The following is a 9,658-nucleotide window of genomic DNA, read 5'->3' as shown; positions in this document are numbered from 1 at the left end:
ATCTCTTGAATGACCAATCTGATTTAAGATATGTTTTTACCACTAGACTCATCGGGACGGGATCTTTAAAATTAGATATTTCTGATATAATTTTTTTGGTTTGAAAATTCACATGGTAGACTATGTGATTTACTGGGCTAATCATCTATAATTCTAGGTTCAAAATCATATGTCATTTGAAATGTTTTTGCGACATTTTTGGAGCTCATAAATTATCACCTAGTATTGTGTGAGTCACACGCTACCGGCTTCGAACATTCATAAATACTTCCATCCATCCCAAAATATAAGGCACCATTGATTTTCGCTGTTAAAGACTTACAACTTTAACTACGAGTCTATGACTTGCATTTTTAGTATGTGCACAAAATTAGTATAAATACATAGGATGTGGAATAATTTTGCAAGACGAATGCAACAATACCATTTATAATTCTCGATACATATCATTTACTACACATTAGTGGTCAAATTCGTGCATCAACACCATGCTTAAACATGCCTAATATATTTTATGACAAGTGGAGTAGTTACTAGTTTAAAATATCATTCAGGATGTTTTTACGATGTTTTTTCGAGCTTATAAGTTATCACTGCCTAATGTGTGAGTTACCCTACTATTCACACATTGCTATTGGATTACAAAACTTATCTTTGTCAGGTGTATCGTTGACTTTTTTGGTGCTCCGAAGTTACCAAGTTGCAACATGGATAACTGAAGCAAAAATATGGGCCGCAATTGCAACATGGGTAATTGCAGCAAACATGGTAGTGATGTATTTGAGATAGCAAACCATGGACGCAAGAATGTATTCACTGTTAGAGACGAATATTCCACCTGGCCTTAGAGCATCTCCAGCCGTTCGGCACCTCAGGACGCCGAAAAAGAGCCGCCTGGGGCCGAACCGGTGTTTGCTTGGCGCGTGGGGGCGATTGCGTTCCTAGTCGACGCCCCCAGGTCACCGCCAAAATCGCGCGAACTCGGCGATATTTCATAGAAATTTGTACAAACTCGGCGATCTGGCACAAACTCGGCGATATTTCATAGAAATTTGTATAAAAACAGATAAACATGCAAACTACGCCTAGAACTACGCCTAGCCCTGCTACGCCGCGGCCGCCGCCCGCCATCTACATGCTGAGGAGCCTGTAGAAACGGGTGTAGTCCCCGCCGCCGCCGTCGTCGTCGTCGCGCGCCCCACCGGAGCCGCCGCCCTCCCTACTACACCCCTGTCCAGGGTCGCCGACACACGGTGGGGGGTTGGACGGCCCGGCCTCGCCCTCCTCGTCGCTATCGAGGACGATGGCATCACCCTCCTCGCGTCCACGGCGCCGGGCCTGGAGCTCCGCGTATGCCCGGCGCTGGCAGAGCACCTGCTCGCGGACGTAGTCCTCCCTCACCCACTTGAGGGCGGCCTAGTTGTTGGGGGCCACCATGTCCGTGTGCTCCGGCTTCACGGGGCGCAGCTCCGGCTTCACGGGGCGCAGCCCCGGCTCGGGTTTCGGCCGGACCAGGCGGAGGGAGCGGGGGAGGGGCTGTTGGGGAACGTAGCATGCAATTTCAAAAAAAATTCCTACAATCACGCAAGATATCTCTTGGAGATGCATAGCAACGAGAGGGGGAGAGTGTGTCCACGTACCCTCGTAGACCGAAAGCGGAAGCGTTATGTTAACGCGGTTGATGTAGTCGAACGTCTTCACGATCCAACCGATCCAAGTACCGAACGTACGGCACCTCCGTGTTTAGCACACGTTCAGCTCGATGACGTCCCTCGAACTCTTGATCCTGTAGAGGGTCGAGGGAGAGTTCCGTCAGCACGATGACGTGGTGACGGTGTTGGTGATGTGATCTGCGCAGGGCTTCGCCTAAGCAGTATGACGCTATGACCGGAGGAGTAAACTGTGGAGGGGGGCACCGCACACGGCTAAGAGAACAATTGGTGTGCCTTTGGGGTGCCCCCTGCCCACGTATATAAAGGAGGGGAGGAGAAAGGCCGGCGGCCAGGAGGGGCGCGCCATGGGGGGGAGTCCTACTTGGACTCCTAGTCAAAGTAGGATTCGACCCCCCCCCCTTTTCCTTTCTTCCACCGGAGGGAAAAGGAAGGAGAGGAAGAGGGAAAGGGAAGGGGGGCCGCGCCCCCTCCTCCTTGTCCTATTCGAACTCCCTAGGAGGGGGGCCGCCACCCCCCCCCCCCCCCCCCCCCCCCCCCCGCGGGCTTCCCTCTCTCTCCCTTAGGTCCATGTTGGCCCAATACTTCTCCGGGGGGTTCCGGTAACCCCTCGGTACTCCGCTAAAATATCCGAATCACTCGGAACCATTTCGATGCTCGAATATAACCTTCCAATATATGAATCTTTACCTCTCGACCATTTCGAAACTCCTCGTCATGTCCGTGATCTCATCCAGGACTCCGAACAAACTTCGGTCACCAAAACACACAACTCATAATACAAATTGTCATCGAACGTTAAGCGTGCGGACCCTACGGGTTCAAGAACTATGTAGACATGACCGAGACACATCTCCGGTCAATAACCAATAGCGGAACATGGATGCTCATATTGACCTTCTACATATTCTACGAAGATCTTTATCGGTCAAACCGCATAACAACATACGTTATTCGCTTTGTCATCGGTATGTTACGTGCCCGAGATTCGATCGTCGGTATCATCATACCTAGTTCAATCTCGTTATCGGCAAGTCTCTTTACTCGTTCCGTAATGCATCATCCCGTAACTAACTCATTAGTCACATTGCTTGCAAGGCTTATAGTGATGTGCATTACTGAGAGGGCCCAGAGATACCTCTCCGATACACGGAGTGACAAATCCTACTTGATCTATGCCAACCCAACAAACAGCTTCGGAGACACCTGTAGAGCATCTTTATAATCACCCGGTTACGTTGTGACGTTTGATAGCACACAAGGTGTTCCTCCGGTGTTCGGGAGTTGCATAATCTCATAGTTAGAGGAACATGTATAAGTCATGAAGAAAGCAATAGCAATAAAACTAAACAATCATTATGCTAAGCTCTCCGGTCTTGTCCATCACATCATTCTCTAATGATGTGATCCCGTTCATCAAATGACAACACATGTCTATGGTCAGGAAACTTAACCATCTTTGATTAACGAGCTAGCCAAGTAGAGGCATACTAGGGACACTCTGTTTTGTCTATGTATTCACACATGTACTAAGTTTCCGGTTAATACAATTCTAACATGAATAATAAACTTTTATCATGATATAAGAAAATATAAATAACAACTTTATTATTGCCCCTAGGGCATATTTCCTTCAGTCTCCCACTTGCACTAGAGTCAATAATCTAGATTGCATTGTAATGAGTCTAACACCCATGGAGTCTTGATGCTGATTATGTTTTGCTCGTGGAAGAGGCTTAGTCAACGAGTCTGCAACATTCAGATCCGTATGTATTTTGCAAATTTCTATGTCTCCCTCCTTGACTTGATCGCGGATGGAATTGAAGCGTCTCTTGATGTGTTAGGTTCTCTTGTGAAATCTTGATTTCTTCGCTAAGGCTATTTCTCCAGTATTGTCATAAAAGATTTTCATTGGACCCAATGCACTAGGTATTACACTTAGATCGGATATGAACTCCTTCATTTGCTGCTTCCGAAGCAGCTATGTACTCCGCTTCACACATAGATCCCGCCACGACGCTCTGCTTGGAACTGCACCAACTGACAGCTCCACCATTAAATATAAATACGTATCCGGTTTGTGACTTAGAGTCATCCGAATCAGTGGCAAAGCTTGCATCGACGTAACCATTTACGACAAGCTCTTTGTCACCTCCATAAACGAGAAACATATCCTCAGTCCTTTTTAGGTATTTCAGGATGTTCTTGACCGCTTTCAAGTGATCCACTCCTAGATTATTTTGGTACCTCCCTGCTAAACTTATAGCAAGGCACACATCAGATCTGGTACACAGCATTGCATACATGATAGAACCTATGGCTGAGGCATAGGGAATGGCTTTCATTTTATCTCTATCCTTTGTAGTGGTCGGGCATTGAGTCTGACTCAACTTCACACCTTGTAACACAGACAAGAACCCTTTCTTTGACTGATCCATTTTGAACTTCCTGATAACTTTATCAAGGTATGTGCTTTGTGAAAGTCCAATTAAGCGTCTTGATCTATGTCTATAGATCTTGATGCCAAATATATAAGCAGCTTCAACGAGGTATTTCATTGAAAAATTCTTATTCAAATATCCTTTTATGCTATTCAGAAATTCTATATCATTTTCAATAAGCAATATGGCATCCACATATAATATTAGAAATGCTACAGAGCTCCCACTCACTTTCTTGTAAATACAGACTTCTCCAAAAGTCTGTATAAAACCATATGCTTTGATCACACTATCAAAGCATATATTCCAACTCCGAGATGCTTGCACCAGTCTATAAATGGATCGCTGGGGCTTGCACGCTTTGTTAGCACCTTTAGGATGGAAAAAACCTTCTGGTTGCATCATATACAACTCTTCTTTAAGAAATCCATTAAGGAATGCGGTTTTGACATCCATTTGCCAAATTTCATAATCACAAAATGCAGCAATTGCTAACATGATTCGGACAGACTTAAGCATCGCTACGGGTGAGAAGGTCTCATCGTAGTCAACTCCTTGAACTTGTCGAAAACCTTTCGCAACAAGTCGAGCTTTGTAGACAGTAACATTACCGTCAGCGTCAGCCTTCTTCTTGAAGATTCATTTATTCTCTATGGCTTGCCGATCATCGGGCTAGTCAACGAAAGTCCATACTTTGTTCTCATACATGGATCCCATCTCAGATTTCATAGCCTCAAGCCATTTCGCGGAATCTGGGCTCATCATTGCTTCCTCATAGTTCGTAGGTTCGTCATGGTATAGTAACATGACCTTTAGAACAGGATTATCGTACCACTCTGGTGCGGAACGTACTCTGGTTGACCTACGAGGTTCGGTAGTAACTTGATCTGTAGTTTCATGATCATCATCATTAACTTCCTCACTAATTGGTGTAGGCATCACTGGAACTGATTTCTGTGATGAACCACTTTTCAATTCGGGAGAAGATACAATTACCTCATCAAGTTCTATTTTCCTCCCACACACTTCTTTCGAGAGAAACTCCTTCTCTAGAAAGGATCCATTTTTAGCAACGAATATCTTGCCTTCGGATTTGTGATAGAAGGTGTACCCAATAGTCTCCTTTGGGTATCCTATGAAGACGCATTTCTCCGATTTGGGTTCGAGCTTATCAGGTTAAAGCTTTTTCACATAAGCATCGCAGCCCCAAACTTTAAGAAACGACAGCTTCGGTTTCTTGCCAAACCACAGTTCATATGGTGTCGTCTCTACGGATTTAGATGGTGCCCTATCTAACATGAATGCAGCCGTATCTAAAGCATAACCCCAAAACGATAGTGGTAAATCGGTAAAAGACATCATAGATCGCACCATATCTAATAAAGTACGGTTACGATGTTCGAACACAGCATTACGCTGTGGTGTTTCAGGTGGCGTGAGTTGCAAAACTATTCCACATTGTTTAAAATGAAGACCAAACTCATAACTCAAATATCCACCTCCACAATCAGATCGTAGAAACTTTATTTTCTTGTTATGATAATTTTCCACTTCACTCTGAAATTCTTTAAACTTTTCAAATGTTTCAGACTTATGTTTCATTAAGTAGATATAACCATATCTGCTCAAATCATCTGTGAAGGTCAGAAAATAACGATACCCACCGCGAGCCTCAACACTCATCGGACCGCATACATCAGTATGTATTATTTTTCAATAAATCAGTTGCTCGCTCCATTGTTCCGAAGAAAAAGATAGGTTTAGGTCCCACTTCTTAATCGAGATCCAGCGACTCGCCGGACCCCAGGACTCTCTGGAAAGAAACCTTAACGTAGGGTTGGGCGAGGCCAGGTCGAAGGCATTTACTCCCACAGTAAACATCTTCAAGTGATGGCCATAGTCAGCCTGGTACACGGTGGAGAACGAAGATGAGACTCCTTTTGTGTGGCGCGCGCGCACACACACCACACTGAGCACCATGCTTCCACTTGCACAGCTCACGTTGCAACAGTGTTGATTAGTCCTTGTGTCCTCCTCCATTGATTGTACTATACTGTAGTTTCCATTAACTGATACAGATCGATCTGCCAGTTCACTGAGATGTACAGTAGTTTCCATTATGTCCGGATCGACCTACTGGTGCACTGAGATGTTTAATACAGATTACAGAAGATATGGATCGGTCTGCAAGAGAAAAAAGAGAGTGAAGATGGGGGCTCTCCTCTTCCGGCAGCAGCAGGAGGCGGCATGGTTCGTCTCGCTCGCCATCCTTGGCGCTCTGCACGTCGCTGCCGTCGCCTTCCGCATCCTCTCCCACTTGCTCTTGCTGCTGCGCCGCCCCACTGACCTCTGCCACCGCTACGGCGCCTGGGCCGTGGTAACCGGCCCCACGTCCGGCATGGGCCGCTCCGTCGCCCTCGAGCTCGCCCGACGCGGCATCAACCTCGTCCTCGTCGGCCGCGACCCTGCCAAGCTCAAGGACATCTCGGACAACATCTCTTGCACCTACGCCGTGCAAACCAAGATCGTCGTGGTCGACCTCGCCCTCATCGCCACGCCTCAAGGTAATTAAGGCTAGGGAAATTTTTTTCGTTTGGCTAAAATTTTGCTGACTGACAAATCTAATGAAATTTCCGAAACTTGGACAATTATTTTGAACAGATTTCATTTGAATTTGAATAAATTCAAGTTCAAACTTATGGGTATAAGAAAGTATACTGTTAAAGCATCCCAAAACTAATGGACACTACAAGTATTTCCCAGAGCCTGCTCTGTCCTAGTGTTTCTTCCACTGTAGCCATCTTAATAAAAGTGAAATTGAACAAAAAGTACTGACCACTAGTACTAGTAACTAGGAAAACAGAAGGCTAAACACCCTGGCAGGCAACATCCTCGATTATATCAAGTACTTCCTCCGTTCCGAATTACTCGTCGCAAAAATGGATGTATCTACTTAGTAGGTTTTGTAGTCGGCAAGTTCAAATGTACCGAAATATTTTAAGTTCAATTTAAATGCTCCGCTGACTCTCGGAATGCACCTGTACAAGGCGATGGACGTACAAGACACTAGCTGCATGCTAGTTATATTTATTGATCGTATATATTTGGCAGGTGATGAGGCGCTGCGGCTGCTCCGGCATGCGGTGGCGGGGCTCGACGTTGGGGTGCTGGTAAACAACGCCGGCCTAGCGAAGCCCTGCGCGGTGTATCTGCACGAGGCGGACGTGGAGGCCTGGGTGAGGATGATCCGGGTGAACCTGTGGGCGCTGACTGAGGTGACGGCAGCAGTGCTGCCGGGGATGTTGGAGCGGGGCAGGGGTGCCATCGTCAACATCGGCTCCGGGACCACCCTGACCATCCCGTCGTTCCCGCTCTTTTCCATCTATGCCGCGTCCAAACGGTACATAGATACTACCACCTAGTACAACTTTTCTGTCTTTTTTATTTGACTAGTCAATGTGTACGTGCAATGCACATTGATTTGTAAGTATATTAAGTGCATGTGGATATTAAGTAGGATATTATTTGCGTGTTATTATGTGATTAACAATATATTTGGTATGAAATTAACTGCACGTTAAAATTGTTGAGCGGTCGACATTGAAGCATTCTAGGTTGTTGGATTGACATGATTTGATGGCCGAGATTAACTGAATCTGCCCCTTTGGATCTTTTTATATAGATATAGATATATCTGTGATATACCAGGACATTTTCTGAGTTCAATAAAAGTACATTTCAGGTACGTTGCTCAGTTGTCCAGGAGCCTTCACGTTGAGTACAGGGCCAGAGGAATCGATGTACAATGTCAGGTACGTACGTGGGGCCTATTATAATATTAGAATGAAAATGCATACGGGCAATTCATGTTTGTTTCTACGTATTCCTTACAACCATCAGCCCAAATCTATCATTACTATTGAATGTTTCAAAAGTGTAATACGTGTCCATTCCTATGTAAGAGTCTTGTTGAATCCTACAAGTTAATCCAAAATACAAGCACTTTATGTAGGTAAAATAGCAATTCGAATTAAAATCTACAAACATTTATCTGCTATTAGAATCTACTCCCTCCGTTCCTAAATATTTGTCTTTTTAAAGATTTCAAATGGACTACCACATACGCATGTATATAGACATATTTTAGAGTGTAGATTCACTCATTTTGCTCCGTATGTAGTCACTTGTTGAAATCTCTAGAAAGACAAATATTTAGGAACTGAGGGAGTATAAAAGCTTGCTAAGTACGCCGCGATGGATGGATTTACACGCAACACAATCATCGTTGAGTGGATCAAAATTAATACCATGGCATGTGTCATGCAACTGCAGGTGCCGTTGTTTGTGGAGACCAACATGACGTTGGGGGCGACAGCATCCCGCAAGCGACGAAGCTTCTTGTCCCGGCTAATCATGCCGACCTCGGATGAGTATGCCAGAGCGGCGGTGTGCTGGATCGGGCATGGCCCGCTCTGCATGCCTAACCTGGGTCACCGGCTCGAGTGGTGCATTTGCCATGTTGTGCCCGACTGGATGCTCGATGAGTTGTGCCTCCGGCTGAACCTATGGCAGAGAGTTCGTTTCCAGCGCCTCAGGACGATGAGAGCATCACGGCCAAACGTCATCAACAACGGATGTATGCCTTGCAAACAAGTCTAAGTAGTTTGTCCTGCATCATTTGGTGGTCTGTATGTACACATATCTTCCTTGTATTTGTTGGAATTGTATGTCTTAGAGGCAATCATTATTTATTTATATTGTCCACGATCATTATCACTGATATATATCAACTAGTATGTGACTTATTTGTGAAACTATATATTGGCGATTGTTTTCAAGGCCACTATACTTTGAATAGTATACGTCGATATACAACTAAAATCCCTCCTTATGGAGTTTGATATGGATGTCCTGTCTGAAACTAACCCTCTGTCAGCCTCTGACTATGAGAGGATGAATATTATTAAGGCTGAACTGGGTAAAATCTGGATGAAAGAGGAAACTGCCTTGTGGCAAAGATCTAGAGATAGAAAAATCATAGAGTGAGGCCGCAATAATGCTTATTTCCACGCCCTTGCTAACTATAGACATCGTAAGAATCATTTGACCAAGCTAAATGGACCTGATGGCACTGTTACTTATACTTCTGATATGTTGGAAGTAGCTACTTCTTCTTTTTGCAAAAACATGTTTTCTTTTGAACCAAAACCTGATATTCACTTAGATACTGATTTTTTATCTGAATGAGTGAGTTACTGCAGAAGAAATGCTACTCCGGAAAGATCCTTTTCTGAGGAAGAGATAAAAGCCGCGATTATGAGTTCATATGCTGGTGATGCCCCTGGCCCTGATGGACTTTCATTTATTTTCTACCAAACATTCTGGGATCTCTGGATAAAATGACTTTATGTGGCTAGTAAGATATTTTCAAAATGGTAATCTTGATGTATTTCGTGTGAACTTTGCTATTATTACTTCTATCCCTAAAGTGTCTAATGCTAAGGATATGAAGCATTTCAGACCTATTAGTTTGAGTAACTGTGTTGT

The 9,658-nt window shown here is 44.6% G+C and overlaps 1 protein-coding gene across 1 annotated transcript; it reads left to right on the top strand.

The window, feature by feature from the left end:
* Positions 1 to 6,274: 6,274 nt before the first annotated feature.
* On the top strand, positions 6,275 to 8,893 carry LOC123075406 (very-long-chain 3-oxoacyl-CoA reductase 1-like). Its single transcript, XM_044498018.1, has 4 exons — positions 6,275 to 6,675; positions 7,223 to 7,511; positions 7,854 to 7,923; positions 8,444 to 8,893. Exons 1-4 carry the CDS (start codon positions 6,321 to 6,323, stop codon positions 8,768 to 8,770), a joined length of 1,041 nt encoding a protein of 346 aa, XP_044353953.1. The 5' UTR covers positions 6,275 to 6,320; the 3' UTR covers positions 8,771 to 8,893.
* Positions 8,894 to 9,658: the final 765 nt, after the last annotated feature.

This window comes from Triticum aestivum, chromosome 3D, assembly GCF_018294505.1.
Source record: "Triticum aestivum cultivar Chinese Spring chromosome 3D, IWGSC CS RefSeq v2.1, whole genome shotgun sequence".
NCBI classification, from domain to species: Eukaryota; Viridiplantae; Streptophyta; class Magnoliopsida; order Poales; family Poaceae; genus Triticum; species Triticum aestivum.
This window is presented reverse-complemented; position numbering and strand designations above follow the sequence as displayed.